This window comes from Lycium barbarum, chromosome 1 (assembly GCF_019175385.1).
Source record: "Lycium barbarum isolate Lr01 chromosome 1, ASM1917538v2, whole genome shotgun sequence".
Classification (NCBI taxonomy): domain Eukaryota; kingdom Viridiplantae; phylum Streptophyta; class Magnoliopsida; order Solanales; family Solanaceae; genus Lycium; species Lycium barbarum.
The window spans coordinates 153,152,662-153,172,279 of record NC_083337.1 but is presented as its reverse complement, the minus strand read 5'-3'; the positions used below and the strand labels follow the sequence as shown (position 1 = coordinate 153,172,279).

Below are 19,618 nucleotides of genomic sequence, written 5' to 3'. Positions count from 1 at the left end.
GGTAAGATTCTATACTGATTTTTAATTTTTCACCGTGTATTTAACCTATATTTTGGTTTTTTTTTTTCCGATTGAATCAGGAATGCAAGTCTAAGTAATTAACTATCAGTGTTTGTTCTTGGTTGTTTTTTCTTAGATTCAATTGAAATGACTAAGAAAGCTTCTACTCCGATGAGAAATACAGGTATAGAACCCGAATGTGCGATTCCTAATTTTTCTTTGGGAATTTCTCAACATGAAACTGCCATTGCAGGATCTTATGTTGAGAATCGTTCAAAAAGAATTAACGATCCTAGGCGTTCTAAGGAATATGTTGATTCGAAAAGTAAACAACAGGAAAAAGTGAAAAAGGTTTCTCAAATGGAGAAACAAAAGAAGAGAAAGGCTGGTGACAATGTTGTTAATGTTAAGGACAAAAAAATTGCTAATGCCAAACATAATGTGGATGAAGATGATGATGAACAAGTATATTTATGTTGTATTTTCGGTATATTTAGTTCCTTTTTTTTAGTTCAGTTATTACAGATCGGTGAATTAACCAAATCTATATTATATGTGCATTTTAAGTATATTTTCTGTTTTTTTTTTTTTTTTACACATGTTTCTTCAGTTATTTCGTGTTTATTGTTCTTCACCATAACTATAATTTTTAGGATTTTTAAGTACATTTGTGTATATTTTGTTGACAGTTATTACAGTTATGTAATTTACATATTCAGTCGATATATGTCATTATATTTTCAGTATATTCATATATATTTATTGTTCACTTAGATTATATTTTTTCATTGTCAATCACTGTTTTGTTTTATATTTGTATATATTTTTGGTTGATCTTTTTTTACCTGTTTGGGTTCACTGTTTTTTGTCAATCATACGTGTTTTTTGGCATGTTATTTCAGGTATCTAAATTTTTGGTTACCAAGCACCCTGCTGTGGCACTGTCTATGTGTAGATACACAAATGTTAATGTAATGCAAGATATTAGAGGCAAACTAACAGATCCACAGATGGATATGTTTAGGAATTTTTGTTTTGGTAAATATCTTAGAATGCAACAATTGGATGTACAAGCACAAATTTTTCGGTGCTTTATGGTCAAAGAACTTAGGGGCAGTACATATAGGTGCTTTACATTTGAAATAAATGGTAAAGTTCTGCGTTTTGGCCTTAGAGAATTTGCACTGATCACTGGGCTAGATTGTGTATCTGATGAAAATGATTTTGTTTATGATAACTCAAAACCGAATAGGCTTATGGCTGAGTATTTTGGTAGAAATCAGGAGAACCAACTGCCAGTTAAAAGACACGAGCTTATTGAGTGTTTCAACAAGACTGTCTGGGATGATAAAGGGGATGACACAGTCAAGATGGCAATATTGTATTTCATAAATACGTGGGTACATTGTGGTGAGCCAAACTCAACAAACATACCAAGGATCTATTTTGATGTTGTAGAGGACGGGAGATATAATGAGTATCCTTGGGGTAAAGATTCGTTTAGAGAGTTGGTTGTAAGCATCGGGCAGAAATATGCTGGTTTTAAGAAATATTATAGGATTCATGGTTTGCCGCTTGCTATGCAAGTATGGTTGTATGAATGTTGCTCAAAAGTCTCGTCCACCATTGCAGTTAAGACGGGGAATTTAATTCCTAGAATTTTGAACTGGCGGACTACGGAAGGAAAACCAGAATTCAAGAGATTGATGGATGGCATGTTCAGAGACGACAAAAACCCGGTAAAATAGTTTTTTAACAGTTTTGTGTCCTTTACCATTTAACTGTTTTAATATGCTTGTTTTACATGATATATTTTGATTATATTTTGTCTATATTTATGAAATATGTCATTTGTGATCAATATGTTTTGACTATATTTTCCTCATATTTTTAGTATGTTACCAAAGTAGATATATATGGTAATATAGTTTCTATATTTTGTTGTTCACAGTCCTGTAGATTTGAGGAAGTTGTGCCAATACCCCATGAGTTGGAAACTCTTAAATTGTCTCCTGTTGCACATGACATACCAGGCGTCAAACATGGAGTTGATGGTGTACATGGTACTGATTTGGTAGACGATGATTACGATGATTTTAGTACCACACCACCGCATCTGTCCAATGGCAAACGGCAACAAAGGAGTGCCAATTCTGATTCCCCGCGAGGCAAGAAACGGACACAGTTTTCAGTTTCTGTTCCACCTTCCAGGAAACAACCAACACGGAAGGAATCTGGGATAAAAGGGACAAGGAAACCAGATGCACCTACAGGACCCCGAACAGATGAGTTTAAACTGATAAGGGAAGAGATTCGAATTTTCAAGAAAGAAGTAGGCGTTTTGTTTTCAATATGTTTTTTTTACTTCATATTGCTTGTGTCAAGTAATTAACAATTCTAATTCTATTTTTTGTGTTTCAAAACTGTAGGTGTTTAACTACATGGATAACAACTTCAAAAAGTTGTTAGATGCAATAAAGGGCAACAAACACCAGATAAGGTAAAAATCAACACTAAAAATGGAAATTATTTACTTTTTAAGTTATTTTGATATATTTATTGGAAGACTTTATATTTTCTTTTGGAAAATTTTAAAGGTCGGAGACACAATGTTGCAAGCTGACTTACATAGTGATGGTGGGATTTCTCAAGGCAATCAAAGTGGCGGTGCAGTAAAGCTTTCAACCAAAGAGAATCAAGATGGTGGTGCCACTTCCGCGCAGAGGAGTCATCCAGTGGTACTCATTTTTTCTTTCACTTTGCTATATTTGCAGTATATTTTTCAAAGTGAAAATATTTGAATTTTAGCTGTGTTTAGTATTACCTATAGTGTATTTACATATATAGTTTTCACATGGTGATTTGTTAGTAGTGTTTTTTTTTATGTATCTATTTTTATTATTTTTGTTATGATTGTGTTTATATATAATAGTAGTGCTATATTTGTTTTGGATTGATATTTTAATAGTAGTTTTTCATATATATTGTGGCTATATTTTAATTGTATTTTGATTATTATGTTCAATGTTACTTATTCTGGTTTCTGTTTACTATATTTCAGGTATATTTACCATATATTTTGTCTATATTTATATGAAACTTTTAACTTTTATAGCAGTGCTATATATGTGTATATGTGTATCTGTTTTGCTGATGCCTTTAAATTCATTTGAACCATGTTTTTATTGTTTTAGGTTGAGGGAGTTGGGTTGCCAATTAATGATCCGGTTTCTGTTGTTGATGTGGATAAAGAAACCGGAGTTAAAAGTGATGCACAAACAGATGGAGTGCCCATAACACCAATCCATTTAAATTTTGATGTAAGTACTGAAATGTGGCTTTTAAGTGCCAATCACATATCGTTTTGATAAGCAATAATTGACAAACACCAGTCGTTTTTTTTCTTGTGATTTATTTCAGGAATCTCAGCAAATCGGTGATATGGAGAATGCTAATGCTGAATTTACCGCATCAGAGGAAATGGTAGCGGACTTGCTAGTCAACTGTCCTTTAGCATGCGTTATTCCTCTCGGTCCTCCTCCAGTACCACGCGATGATCAAACCGATTTGTCAAGTTTAAGGACCCCTCAGAATCTGGACGATAACCCGGTAACGACCTCTCAGTGGATGATTCCTGATTCTCAGATACCAATCCAACTTGGAGTACAACCAACAACCGGACAAAGTTCAACTAATGAAACTGAACAACAAGTTGGAGTACAACCGATCGTTGGCCACAATTCAAGTGATGAAACTGGACAACAAGTTCCCGTACAACCAAATGCGGGTCAAAGCTCAAGTGGTCAGACTGCACAGCTTTCAAACACTGAAAAACAAATCATTGTCCATCCAGGTGTTGCCCGAGAAAGGAAACCAAGCAAATACAACCTGTCCCCTTATTGTCCCAATTTCAGCTCAGCGGGTTCTTCTGCCAAAAATATCAGTCCTTGCATTTATTAGAAAAAACACCCACCCTATAAATGCCCCGTTAGATACTTCGTTTCTTCAAGAATATCAAAAGTGGCTTGAGAAGGATCTGTTGAAATCGCACGACAAAAGGTACTTATTGTCACAACTTATTTTTTTAGTTTTTCAGAATTCAATTATCAATAAACTTAACGTATGTTCTTTCCATTGTTGATATACAGGAAGCCAAAGGAAAATCATTACAGAAAGAACAAGGAAGGACTGGATCCTGCGGATGCCGAACTTCGGTTGCATTTAGGCGTTACAGCTGTATCCGACAAAAACTGGTTCTACTTGTTATATATGGATGGACAACTTTGGACTGATGAGGTTTGATATCTTTCTGCTTGTTATCTAAGTTTTTTATGTTTTATAATAGAATTACAATGTGATGTATCTAGAGTATATTTTTTACTATATTTGACATATATATATATATATATATATATATATATATATATATATATAGATCACAATTTTGTATTTACGTTAAGACTGTATTGTATTTTTAGATTATTCTCATCATTATATTTGCACTATATTTAATATAGAGACATTAATTTACTAGTTAAGCATAATACTGACCAGGTATACAGAATTGTATTTCTGCTATATTTAAGAGTATATTTCACTATATTTAATATATATACAACAATAGTTTTATTGAACATAGTATTGATTATAGTCACTGAATTGATGTTTTTACAGCATATTGATGTTATTTTCTACTACCTACGCAAGAAGGGGAAGTATCACAATAACAGCAATTATAGATTCACCACTGCCAGCTGTATTCTTCACACTTTAGTTGCTGAAATTTACAAATCTTGGGAAAACCCTGATTCATCCATATGTGTCGCCAGTAAGGAAGATGAATTGTGTGAGTACATTAACGGGCACAGGCTGTTGGCTAATGTACCATGGTATACTGTTGACAACGTACTAATTCCTGTCAACATAAAAGAGGAAAATCACTGGATTTTAGTTGTGATATCATTCACTGACAGGTCTGCTCTCATCCAATGAAAAGATCATTCATTTTTCTACAAAATTTATATGTTTGTTTTTTTCGTATATTTTCTTTTTACAAACAGGTGCATCTACGTATACAACTCATACCGAGCTGCAGGGCATGATGCTGTCGTTAGAGCCGGAGTGAAAATGTTGGCTACTCTTGTGACACACAGTCTACAAATGACTGATTTCTATGAGAAGAAGGTGGATATAGATTTTGCCACACATCCTTCTTACAGAAATAGAGAACAAACCGACAACTTTGACATTGTGAATGTAGACAATCTCCCGCAACAAGCTCCCTCTAGCATGTAAGAATCTCTTCCAATAAAAAACACAATAATTACATCTTTTTTTTCATGGGTTTCGATAAGTAAATTTTTTGATCATTTTTGTTCAGGGATTGTGGTGTGTATGTGGTAGCCTTCGCTGAATACTTGAGCTCAAGTGAAGTCATCCCAACAGAATTCGATGCAAAGTTACTTCGTATGAGATATGGCGCCATTTTATGCGACTATGCATGGGATAAGTCAAACAACAATGCATCAAGTGATAACGAGCAGCCTCCAAGACCAATTAGACCGGCAGTTGATTACGATGCAGTTGATAAAGAGGATCTTGATTAGGCCACCAATTCTTTTGTGTCTTTGATTTTCATGTTGAACAATAGCATAGTTGGTTGCGACTTTTGTTGCTGTTTTTTCATTTTGGACATATCGTTTCATGTGCAGTAATGTTTTTTAGGATGATTAATATTGAACACCACCTTATGGTTTTTATATTGTTGTTTCTTTCAAGTATGTTATTTTTTCAATGCATAAATTCCATTTTCATTATCTGTGAAATGTATTCATTTAACAAAGTAGTATATCTAACCATTTAAATACAGTCGATATATACAGAAAATATAACTCAGATATATTCCATAAGTCAATTTTTTTAATGTACAGTGTGTTACAAAATTTAAAATTTCATCTAAATACACTTCAAATATATGTAAAATATATATCAAATATAGTAAACAGTAAACCAGAATAAGTATTATCTACCAAATCAGACAAAATGCAACTAAAATATATCGAAAATATATACGAAATACAACTATTAAAGCATAAATCCCAAACAAAAGGTCAAATCAGTTAACATAGAGTAGACTTTTCAAATCCCATTTAACCACCAATATAGCATTACATTGAAAAACATCGGATGTTTAACCATGTGAAATACAATCATACTAGAATAATATGAATTCAAGATGAATTCATTTTTTATTTTTAACTGAAATTTAAAGTAGAATTGTCTTAACAAATAAAATCAAAATGGACTTATTTATTCTTCTTATTGAGCGGCGGATTATCACACGAACGCCTATTATGACCAAGACGTCCACATTTACCGCAGGAATTCCTGCGTTTACCAATCATCAACTCCTGTAATGGCTTGTCCCTCTTCTTTTTTGGCCTCCCAGGGGGTCTCTTATAGATCGGTGGCATAACAACTTCATCTGATATACTTTTAGGAACATTCCACTCGGTCTCATCGGGAAGAGGATCAACTGGCACATCATATGTGTTCACAACTGTTTCCGGCTTGAATAAATCCGAACAATATGCATCAGCAGTCAAATTTTTATTCTTCAATACTGCCCATGCATGAGAACACGGTATCTCGTCCAGTTGGAATATCCTGCAGCTGCAAGTTTTCTTCTTCAAATCTATTATGAAACGCCTCGGTCCATTATTCACTATGTAAACATATTAAGTTGACGCTTCAACCTGAGAACCATTTAACCAATAAACAAGCATTACCTGAGCAGTTTTACCATATTGGGAATATATATAAATATACATTAGATATAGTAAAAATATAGATTAAATTTTTGTGTTGCAAACAAAGATACCCTCATTCGTATTGATTTGTACTCGTTGATCGACAACATCTCTTGATACCACCTCATCAGTGTTGTGAATGTGTAGGTACCATTTTTTCTATTTGTGCAATTCCATCTACCAAACATCTTCCTCACTTCTTCAAGGAAATAAAAAATATGTAACTCTCTTGCAGCAACCAGTTTTCCATTAATACATTCGGCTATATTCGAAGTCATTGTCCATCCTCTGTTAACAGGTGAATAAGCCTAGACCATTTATCTCTTCCAGCATCTTCTAGGTATCGTTTTACCCGAATATCAACATTCCCAATCTTCTCCATCAATTTATCGAACTCATCCTGACTGTATGCCTTCGCTAGTGAATAAAATATAGGACTCAACACCTCACTGTTTGTTGTGTATTGCTTTGTCACATTTTTCCACAAATGCCATATACAAGCCAAATGAGGAACAGTAGGATACACCTTAGAAACTGCGTGTATTATGCTTTCATGTCTGTCGGACACGACACACATATTTTGCCTAACACCATAAGCTTGCTTGAACAGTTCAAAGAACCACGTCCAGGACTTATTATTCTCAGAATCTATCACGTCATACGCTAGTGGTAGGATATTACCTACAAAAATCAGTATATATTTATAATATATTCAACACATATTTCAACTGAATTTGATCTCACACTATGTTTTTAGCAACATCATTTATAAAACAACAGTACATATTTACAATATATTTACCTCATATTTACAATGTATTTCAGCATATAGTATTCACAAATTAACACCAGCAATATATCCAGAGTATGTTTTTAGCATCTTTATTTGCAAATCAATAAGCATAATGTTGTATTTATAAAAAAAAAACATTCATAGAATAGAATTACACATACCTGCTCCATCCAAAGTACTTGCCGACACAAATGTACCACTATACGTTGATTTAAGGTGTGCACCATCCACTACAACTATTGATCTACAACACTCGAATCCCTTTATGAATGCTTTGAGTGCTACAAACAAATACATAAACTCATTTTCTGGTGATTTATGCATTTTAACGAGCGATCCAGGATACGTTTTATCAAGTATGTATATATATGTCGGCAACTTCTTGTATGAATCAGCTGGATCACCTCTGAAATCTTTTATATCCTTCTCTCTAGCTCTCCATGCCATCATATAAGAAACATCTACGCCGAATTCATTTTTAACATCATCTATTATATCCCCAGGTGTGACCTTCCTTTTATGGTTAGTTATTTTCGCCTTGACAACCGCTTCTCCAATAAACCAACTTGTTGCTTGTCTTTGTGAATACACCTTATCCTTCAACAGACATGTATGTTCGTCATCGAAAGCTCTAACCCTGAACATTTCAGAATCCCCAATTCTCGACGCTCTGAATTTCCATTTACATTCCGGCGACCAACATGCCAGAGTGTAGCTATATAATACAATGCAAATAGTACATATTGAATCAATTAAATACAGTATAAATATACAAAAATATATTACATCAAACATTTTTAAAATTAACAGTGTGCTAAATAAGTTAACAAATCATCTCAATATAGTACAAATATAACAAAAATACATCTGCACTTTCTGTTACCAGAATACATTTAGAAAATCGTACCTTATAGCATTCGATCTCTCTGTTTTGAAATTGAATCTTTCACGAATTGCGTATTTCGTCATCGCAATTTTCAAAGTTTCCTTATCCTGGTAAATTTGATCGATAAAAACTCCTTTCGCTTCCGGTTTCGAAATTACCAAATTGTTATCATTCCCAAACAAAACAACAACCTTTCCTGCAGAATCACAAACTTTCATACCATCCCGATTCTCGCTATTTCCAATTTGCAGCACATCATCTCCAATAATACGATTACCAGTTGCACCATCCTCAACATCAAAATCATGAATACTAACGCACATTGGATACATCCCTAAAACTCTGTTTTCTCTCTTAAGCTCAACGTACACACGAACTCCCATATCGTTGTGTATTTCAATTGGTTGAAAATCGCCTTCAACAGTATATTTTATTGAAATAGTTTTCCTAACAGTATCCACGCCTAATTGATTTGTAATCGTACAAACTAACTCATCGTAATTGGAATTATCAATGAATACAACACCATCAATTTTGTAATTCACAAAACAGTTCTGATCGTTCCAAAAACCTGAATGACGGATCAACGCAGTTACGGTTGCCATTATCCTGTTGTTTTCGAATACATCAATGTGTTATTTTCAATTTAGCTGAAACAATTTCAGAAAAAACGAACAAAAAAAAAGTTTGCAGTGAAAAAATCGTTACCTCAATTATGAATTCAACTTGATGAAATCAAATATATATTCGTCGTGATAATCAAGCTCTGTTCACTGGTTTGACATTGTTATTTTGCAAAGATTTTTGATGAACTAGTTTTTGAACCTTTTTATTTTTGGTTAAAAATATGATTGTACTTTTTGAATTCAAATTTTTTTGAATTTGTTAGCTGTTTGAATGAGATATGGAACCAGATATGGAATGGGAGGATATTTGCGTGAATCAGGGAACAATACAACCGATTTTAATTTAATTTGGAACAGATTTTGTTTCCATAAATATAGCACTTTCAGTTATCCTCGCGTCTGTATTTCCGCTATATTTATGCTATATTTTGATATATCCGACTACTATCTAAATATAGAGTGATTTAGCTACGAATTGTAAATATAGAATATGTAGTTATAGGTTGTTAGAAGGAGCTAAAAGGTAGATGTTTGTGAAAATTTTACTATATAAATTGTGTAAATTACATTAACTTTATCTATTCAGCACGTTATGATCATAATGAAAACTTATGTAATTTTAATTTACCTTTCATTTATAGCTATTATCTCTTTTCTCCTGCTCCATCCTAATAAGTGATTCGTTGTTACTAACATGGAAACTACATTGAGACTAAAATTAGTGATAATTGTCAAATAATTTTATACGTGTTATGAAATATTAAATGTGGATGTCCACAACTCTAGAAATAAATTCCCACTTCCACTACACAAATATAATGCCTCTTCCATTATCTTCCACCATCTTAATGGTTCTTCCATTATCTTCCACCATTTTAATGGTTCTTCCATTATCTCATATTTTGAATGACATATTTATTGTTACCCTTTTGTATGCCTCTATGCACCACTATAAATAGAGGCATAGGGATTCATATTGTATATACTTGAACAACACTTGAAATATATTAGGATGAATAAGAAAACTCTCATCTCTTGTCTCTCTTTATCTCTTTATTGTTCTTGCTTCATCTTTTGATATATTGTACTAACTCTCTAGAATGATTTTATAACACGTTATCAGCACGAGACTCTACCATTATGAATTATATTCAACAATTTAGAATCAAATGACTCAACTACTGGGCATTACGAAAGGTGAGTTGCAATGAGGTATGTATCCCATTTTTCCATATTGATGTATTTATTTGGCAGTTATTTTGTCAATTATGGTAACTGCTTTGAAAGAAAGAAAAAAAAAGGGATCCTCCTTGTACATAGAGGACAACGGTTCTTGGTACGCTTTATGCAATTACTTTGAGAAAATGAATATGTAAAGATTCATTTTACATGGCTTTAGCCATTTTAAATTTCACAAGGCTTAAACATATTTTTGTTGAAACTTTTCCCATAAAGATTTTGATCTTAAAGATTCGTAATCATTTTGTTGTTTTCAAGGATTACAGCAGTGTTTATATCTTATGTCCTGAGTTACTTTAAAAGGATCGTTTGACTATAGTGTTTATAATAATGACCACCGGAAGTGATGATGCCTCCAAAAGCTCGTCTTGGGTGATTGGTGGTAAAATTAATTTTGATGTGTTGGGTCTGGCAAACACCATCAAAGATAAAAATCAAGCATCAAATCGAGATCGTGCCAAAGCAATGATATTCTTCTGCCCCTTGATGAAGGCTTGAAGTTGTAATATCTCACTGTTAAAGATCCTCTTATGTTGTGGAATAACTAGAAAAATAGGTATGATCACTTAAAGATGGTCATTCTTACACATGCACGTTTTGATTGGATCTACGGGAACGGTTTTGAACTATTCATCCATCAAATTTGTTCTTGAAGAATAATAATGTTAAGAGGGATGATAATATTAATTTCATATCCCTTAATGGCTAAATGATAATTGGCAAGAAATATATAGTAACCGGAAGTGACAATATTTTTATATATTTGTTGTGATTACAATTGAAGATATGTTAGAGAACAAAAAAAAAAAAAAAAACCTCCACATTAAATATGTATGTCTCAATTTGCTCCTGAAGTAGCAGTATCTCAAAAGAGGTTATAAGCTATCACAATTTGATATGCTTAAGGCACGTTCAGATAATTATGTTTTATTCCTGAAGAATGAAAACTTCTGATAAATGTTGCAAATACAAATTCATTCTCTGAAGTGAATGAAACGTGCATTTGATTGTAAAAATATCATGATTCATCTCCAGAAGAGGTAGAATAATTGAGAAGAAATATTCTGAATATTATATGCTTTTCTCCCGAAGTACTAAACTCATAATTTTGCTCCACGAGTAGAAAACTTTGAATTCTACTCCAGAAGTAGTAAGCCTATGTATTTTACTCCCGAAGTAGTAAGACTTTGAACTATACTCTCAAAGTAGTAAGACCTTAAACTTTATTCATGAATGTTGTAAGGCTTTGAACTTTACTCCCTTAGAAGTTTAACTTTAAAATTTACTCCTCGAATAATAATAATAAAAATGTCTAAAACAACCGGTGCTAATAATTTTTCTACATATATGTGGCAGATTGAACATGATAACCATATCATGTACATGATCTATATAATGATTATTAAACTTCTTCAGTAATGACACTTGATATGCATGTCTTTACATCATTGTCAAAGAAATTATACTATATATACACACATCGTTGTTAATAGTCTTGACAAACACTCCATGTTATAAAGGTAAATGTTTCATAATTCTCTTGTGTTCTAAAATATTTATGTGGCATAATGTTGATGCTTTAATATGCTATATATACCATTTAACTTGACCAGGAACATATTTGTTTTGTTTTTTTTGAGAAATCAGTCCAAATAAATGTGGTCATCAAGTTTTCTTTTTCTATCTTTTGTGTATTTGTTATGCTTGAGTAAAATAATGAGCCGCTAAAATTATGTATAAAGCTCATCTAAATGACCAAATTTCATTCCCCGAAGTGAATGAAGAAATACCACAACACACCTCCTGAAGAGGTAAAATAACAAAGGATATAGATATTATTTTGTGGTATGAAGGTCATTGCTGCACGTACCTGTCGTACGTCAAATTATCTTGGATACCTTTATAACGTATCATTCCAAGGGATTTTGTAGAATATTTTCTATTATAACCACATTGATATAGCATTGGTTAGTTGTTATTGATTTTCTTGAAGGAAATAATAAATTCATATATTTTTCTTGATCAAGGATGTAATTTTATGTGGTCACCGCTAAGATACAAAATATTTAGATGTTAATAGCGAATCTCCCTGAAGGAGATGTTTGGAATACTGAAGTTTAGAGCATAATGTTTATTGTTAGTTATTTATGAATTTATTATCTTTAAAAGTAAATTTGTTTACTGTATTCTTACATGACATCAGAAAGATCATCAAATTCTCTTTCGTGACACTGGCAGTGTCTAAGCAATATTTGGTAGTGCAAAATTAGTGACCAAGGTCTCCAGAAGAGCTTAATTATTTGTGCACAAGAATCATGACCCAACAGTGTCCAAACAATATATGATTATGGAAAGCATATTGAAAGCTCTTGAAGAGTTTATCTATTATTATGTCATTCTTCTTGTATCGCAATATATATATATATATATATATATATATATATATATATATATATATATATATATATATATATATATATATATATATATATATATATATATATAAAGTTGTTATGATCGAAATACAAGTTGTAGTAAACCCGAAGTTTACTGATAAAAATGATCAATACTACAAATGATTGGAAGATTGAATATCTTCAAGTTACTACGGGTAAGAAATATATTTATGAAAGGTTGCACGATTTGTACTACAAATATAAGCGTGATGAATCACATGAACAATAAACCAGAAGTTTATATTGATATAAAATTCATGTCATAGTAAACCAGAAGTTTACTAAAACAAATAGCACATGACATGGTAAACTTGAAGTTTACTAGTATAAATAATTTTATTAGTCGGCATGAGCTATTTGATCATCCCGATTTAAATATAATGTGCAGATTGAGTATTTGACATATATTGAAGAACTAGAAGATACTTCAATAATTTATTGTTGTTGCTTGTTCTCATGATAAGTTGATTATACTGGCTAAAGTTGGGATTGAGTTCCCCAAATTCTGAAAAAAAATATAAAAGGTGAATATGGGCCCGTTCACCTGTTATGTGATGTCTTAAATAGATGCATCGATAAGACGGTCACATGTGGTTTTATTGTCAACCCGCAGTTTGACATATGCAAAGTTACTTGCTCAAAATAATTGAGTTGAGAGCACAATTTTCAAATTATGTAATCAAGAGAATTCATCTTGTTAATGCTCGTTTATATCCAAGCTGGTTTGGCATTAAATGCCTCTACTAAATAGCTAAACCATTACTTATGAGAACAAAGCTTTATGTGGTGATCTGAAATATGATATATTGTATACAACATCACTTGTATGCTTCAGACCAATAAATTATGATAAATTCTCTCCTCACAATTGGTTCAGGGTTAGGAACCAAATGTTTCCATCTAATAGTTTTTTTATGTGTGGTGTATGATTAATGAATCTACCATGATGCACAAAGATGGATTCCCCCAAAGAAGATGGGATATATGTTAGTTTTTCTAACATAAGGGGGAGAGAATAAGCAACTGAGGAATATGTTATGAATTATCATTAGTGTGATCCTCATTAAAAGGATAATTCAACTCAAATGCTAGAAGCATTTGCTGACCCAAAATTAATTTCTAATTTCAGCTGCAAAATGCTCCTATTAAATTCATGTCCCTGAAGGACATAGTCTACAGCATGCATGAAGCGTGGTAGACTAATCGGTTCCAAACGCAATAATCATTGAAAAGAAAGAGGAGCAAATGGTCGATGATCATTATAAAGAGGCAATGTGCTCTTGAAGAGCCTACGACATAATACTTCATGAAACCTCATGAGAGGTTTAGGTACCTAAAAATAATGGAAGTGATGAGATCTCAATAAGTTATGTCACATTGCGAACCGATATAAATGATATACCGTCGACGATATTTTTTATACAATATAGCGCAAAATTGTAAAAGATTGTGAGGATCTAAATTCTACGTCTATTAAAGCATGCTAATGTAGAAATTATTATCAAGTGAAATGACGCATCTTGGTAAGCGTAAAGCTTATTGGACCTGCTGTCCGGACACCAGAAGATGTCACATATTTAGATAGAAATAGATGTTGTCACAACCTATATGAATCACTTGAAAATGAAATATACATGAAAATTCCTGAAGGATTTAAGATGCCTGAAGCATGTAGTTCAAAGTCTCAGGAAATGTAGTCAATCAGATTACAAAGATCATTGTATGGTTTGAAGCAATTGATGTGCCGTGAATTTTGGCACATTTTATGCCTTTGTAACTAGAAATGTTGCTTGATTTTAAGTGTTTTTATATTGTTTCTTATGTTATTTTTGTGTTTTATAGGGTTTGATTAACTAAGGATCGGAAATGAGAAGTAATGCTGAAAAAACGGACAAATTGGAGCTAAGCGACGGTCCGTAACTCATGTTACGGACCGTAACGGTGTCCGTAACTCATGTTACGGTTCGTACCATTGAACCGTAATAGGGCCTAAAGTTCCAGCAAGTTTTCATTGAAACCATCAGCGTTACGGTGTAGTGTTACGGTCCGTAACTCATGTTACGGTCCGTAACATGTCACCGTAACAGGAGCTAAATTTCCAGAGAGTTTTCAATGAAACCATCAGTGTTACGGTGTAGTGTTACGGTCCGTAACTCATGTTACGGTCCGTAACATGTCACCGTAACAGGGCCCAAATTTCCAGAGAGTTGCCAAGTAAAGTCACAAGTGACGCCTCAGAAGGACGGACCGTAACACAAGGTACGGTCCGTCGCAGTGTGGCCGTAACAACAAGTGGTCAATTGACGAAATGAAGGACGGACCGTAACCTGAGTTACGGTCCGTAACAATGCGGCGTAAGGGCATTTTTGTCCAGAAACTTGGCGCGATTTTTGGCTCTATAAATACATAATGTAGGGTTTTAATTCATGATTCAGATTTCATTTTGGAGGCACAAACCCTAGTTCTTAATCTTAGAAGTGGTTGGAGCATTTAAGGCAACAACTTCACTCTCATTCCATCTTGTAATAGCATTGTAAATGTATTATGTTAATCCTTAAGCTTTTTCTGTCAAGAAACATTATGAGTAGCTAATTTCAATTCTAAGGTTGTGAACCCATGATGGGTATTATGTGAATGGGTTTCTATTATTGATATACGCATAATGGTTGTTGTTATTTATTATATCTTTGTGTTGTAACGTTGGGTAATGATTGCAAGCATTAGCTGAAGCCATTATATTGACTTTTCTTGGGAAAGAGAGTCAATATTGGTAAGATTGAATAACAATGACTCGAGGCGTTAACCCTCGTTTAATAGACTAACTTAGGAATAAGAATAAGTCTAAATTGGCATTATTGGTCGCTCTTCGATTGTAACTCTTTTATATTTGGAAGAATCATAAAGAGGAAATACTGCTTAACTGTTGGGAAACATTAAGAAGTCTTTAAGAGACCAAGTGCATATTCATAGAACAACCATTAGAAGTATATCACATTGAAACCCGAAGCATAATATCTAATCAAATTGGGGAACACAACCTTAGTCTCTCTCTCACATTAATTACATTGTAAGTCAAAGTATTCAGTTACATTATTCAACAATCAATTCAAACTATCCGGAATAGGATTAAAGCATTTAAAGATCAGTATCGCTACTATTAGTACTCTTTTCTCTCCATATTCCCTGTGGGATTCGACCCCAACCTTTGTTGGGTTACTATATTTGACAACGTCCGCTTTACGCCATTAATAGGTGTAATTTGAGCGTATCAAAACACTCCGACCACAACCACCCATCAGACAGCCTGCTGCGGAGGAGCGCGAGCAGGAAAGGCGAGAAACCGACATTCGAATGCAGGCTGTGTATGAGCAGGCCATCCGGTTTTCTGTGGAAGGTTCTGAGGATTTGTACAACAAGGGGTGTGAGCTGGTAAAAAATGAGGGGACGGACCCAAGGCGGAGTATTTTCGAGGAACGGAATGTCATTTTCGATGGTGTAGAAGGATATACAGGCATTCGTGATACTATCCAATTCCACAAGCTGGAGTTTTTGAAAAACCCCGTGAGGTCCTACATCCCGGTTTTTGTTAGGGAATTCTACGCTTCGTATGGGGCTGCTGTATTCAAAGATGTGAAGAAAGGGCAGCGAACAACTCAAGTTCCGACAATGAATGAGGTAGTATTCCGAAAAAAGAAGATAGATGTCTCTCCGTCGGCCATAAATAAAATCGGGGAAGATTATGTACAGCCTACAACAGCGGAAGAAGGGGAGTTTGCCTACAAAATTGAACAGAAGGATATAATCCCCATCCGAAAATGGGTAGCTTCAGTTATTGCACGGACAACAGATCCTGAATGGGCCATAGTGCCAAAATTGACAGCCACCACGCGGATTTGGAAAAACACCCTAACGCCAGAGGCAAAGTTTTGGTGGCAGATTGTTCTGTTCCGCATCCGCCCTACCCAATCAGATAATTATTTGACTCCAGACAGGGCTGTTCTTGTGGCTTCCATAATGTCGCGGTATAAGATCAACTTCGGACGACTGATAGCCGAAGATCTCCGAGAGAGAGCCACCCAGCCAGCCACTTCCCTCATTCATCCATGCATGCTTACGCTACTATGCTTGCGTGCAGAACCAGAACCCCTACCCCATATCGATCACAGTGTGATTGCCAGCCATATTTATGACATCACAAAGGGGAAAGATGATGTGTTGAGCCAGGGTTCAGTGCCCGCTGCATCGTTTTCTGAGGTGCCAGAGGGGCCTACGGAATCAGATGTTATACCCTTGGCTATCATGGGTGATGAGGGAGCTGCTGCGTATCAGCCCACAGATTCTGAGGCTCCACCGGCTGATCATGCTACACAGCCTATGCCAGCTCCAGCCGCACCTACTTCGGGTGGTCCTACCTCTTCCACTGGAGCAAGCCCAGCACCACCGCAGGCAATACCAGGAGTCCCACCCGAGCTTGCGAGAAAAATGATGTTCAACCGGGACAATTTTGGGGCGGTGGTCTTACAAGCGGATCGCACAGATAGGCAGGTCAAGAAGATCATGACTGAGCTAAAATTATACACAAAAAGGGCTATTGATGCAGCGCTGCGACCGATAAAAGAACAGATGGTTGCGGACCACCTACAATCATTACAAATCCACTCCCGGATAGATGGTATTGAGAGCAGGATGACTGAGCTGACTAGGACACACCCTACTATGGAATTGGGCGCTATTCGGAGTGAGTTGCGGTCTGTCAAGGATGATGTGCAGAAATTGAAGGCCCAGGAAGTGGCTGTGGCGACAGACCAGCTTCCTAAAGTACACACGGAGTTGGTACAGAGCCTATACCAGCCGATTCAGAGCCTACTAGGGGATGATGACAACGAAGACACGGTTGAGGAACAGCACGACGAGGAGTTGGAGGAGTGTCACGACCCAACCCCATAGGCCGTGACTAGTGCCCGATCTGAGCACCCGAACACATCTATCAAATGCTATCTCAAATTTTATCAAACGCATTCAAGTATATAGCGGAAGCCGACAAGGCTATATTTCAAAGTTAGATAATTTCCAGAAAAATTTCGGCAGAGTTTCCTTTGTTTTACAGGCTATCCAAAATAACCCTGCGCACAGAAAATACCAACAAAAGACCACACAGGGCCAACGAAGCAACATTTAAACATATGCGGACCGGCCGCCGCGGCGAATGAGATCGCCCAAACACAACATATACACGCATTTGTACAGAAAGACCCCAACCCACAAACATGTCCACAGACCTCTAAACAGACCGACAGAATCATATGACGGGACAGGGCCCCGTCGTACCCCTGAGTGACGTACATTTATACAATAGCAGGAGACTGTACCAAAAATATAGGCTCCGGATAAGAGAGCGCCTCAGAATAGCAGAATAAGATCCTAAGCGGGCGGATCAGCGAACCTATCGTATGTACCTGCGCGGCATGAAAATGCAGCCCCCGAAGAAAGGGGGTCAGTACGAAATATGTACTGAATATGTAAAGCCTGAATTACAGAAACAAAATCATAACTGGTACACAACGTACAGAAAAAGTGAGTAGAAAATCCAAAGTATCAAATACATATTTTCAAAACATGCGGAGTGTGTACAGAAACATATGTCATATCAAATCCGACCCCTGCCAAGGGACTCGGCAGACAGAACGTGGCCACCCTCCCGACGCTGGTGCCACAACACAGAAGAATCAGAATAGGGGCATAACCCCGTAACATAGTATATCATATCAGATGGCCATGGCAAATCATATCAGAACATGTGTACATGGCACAGCATACTCCACAAACCCATGTACACGTATACCTGCCCCCTCACATCGAGGCACGGCGAACAATGCAGAGGATTACGCTTGACAACATATCCTGGCCCGGGCTCAGTGTGGGAAACATTGGGTCATCCACGAATAGAGTAGCGAGAAACTAAATGCAGTTAAAATATCATAAATATTTTCAGAGACTCGATGAGGCATATCAATGACAAACCAATTCAATGAAGTCAGACGGGATCATAATAAGTGAGTTTCGGATGTCATAATGAATTACAGAAGCATAACCTTTCTGAAGTCGTTCCGAGTGCCAAAACAATTTATAAGACTTAATGAATTATTTAAAACAATTTTTGTTTAGTAGTTAAAAGAGTAGTCAGAACATTTCTTTCCAAAAACTGCTCGAAAACGAGCCTTAAGTACAATAAGGGTAAAACCGGGACTAGTGGGCCCACCTTGGGACAAGCAAGGCGGTGGGCTCAAATTACGCATTTTAGGCTTATGGGGTCACCTACGAAGGTTCTACGGACATTTTATAACTTTTCATAAAGTTTGGGGAAGGTTTGCATAATTTTCAAGAAAGCATACAAAAAAAGGTTCAATTCTATTGAATGAAAGAGGGATATTTTCAAATGCGGATTCCGATGAGCAGAATATTTTCCGAAGCTCGAATCCGATCCTAGTACACCTAGGACATGCCAAAAGAAGAAAAGGGATAGCTTTACATACCTCGAACGCACTTCCAAGATAACCAATCTAAAGCTAATCCAAATCTACGCCTCGGGCTCCCCAAGGTCTACAATTACGCCAACGAATACCAATCATTAGCTAAGGGCACTTAAGCCATTCATTCCAAACTAATCATTAAATTCTACAGAAAATTCGGCAGCACTTCCCCTGTAAATAGGCCATCCCGAGAATTTATCTCGCTCAAAATCAACAACAACAACCACAATAACCAACCTAGTAACATTGATAACCAATTCGAAAGGCAAAATAATAATA

At 35.4% G+C, this 19,618-nt stretch overlaps 1 protein-coding gene across 1 annotated transcript; it reads right to left on the bottom strand.

Moving 5' to 3' along the window:
• Positions 1-6,305: 6,305 nt before the first annotated feature.
• Positions 6,306-6,805, bottom strand: LOC132616616 (uncharacterized). The gene is made up of 2 exons (XM_060331159.1): positions 6,789-6,805; positions 6,306-6,666 (listed from the first exon to the last, which is right to left on the bottom strand). Exons 1-2 carry the CDS (start codon positions 6,803-6,805, stop codon positions 6,306-6,308), a joined length of 378 nt encoding a protein of 125 aa, XP_060187142.1.
• Between the last annotated feature and the right edge of the window lie 12,813 nt (positions 6,806-19,618).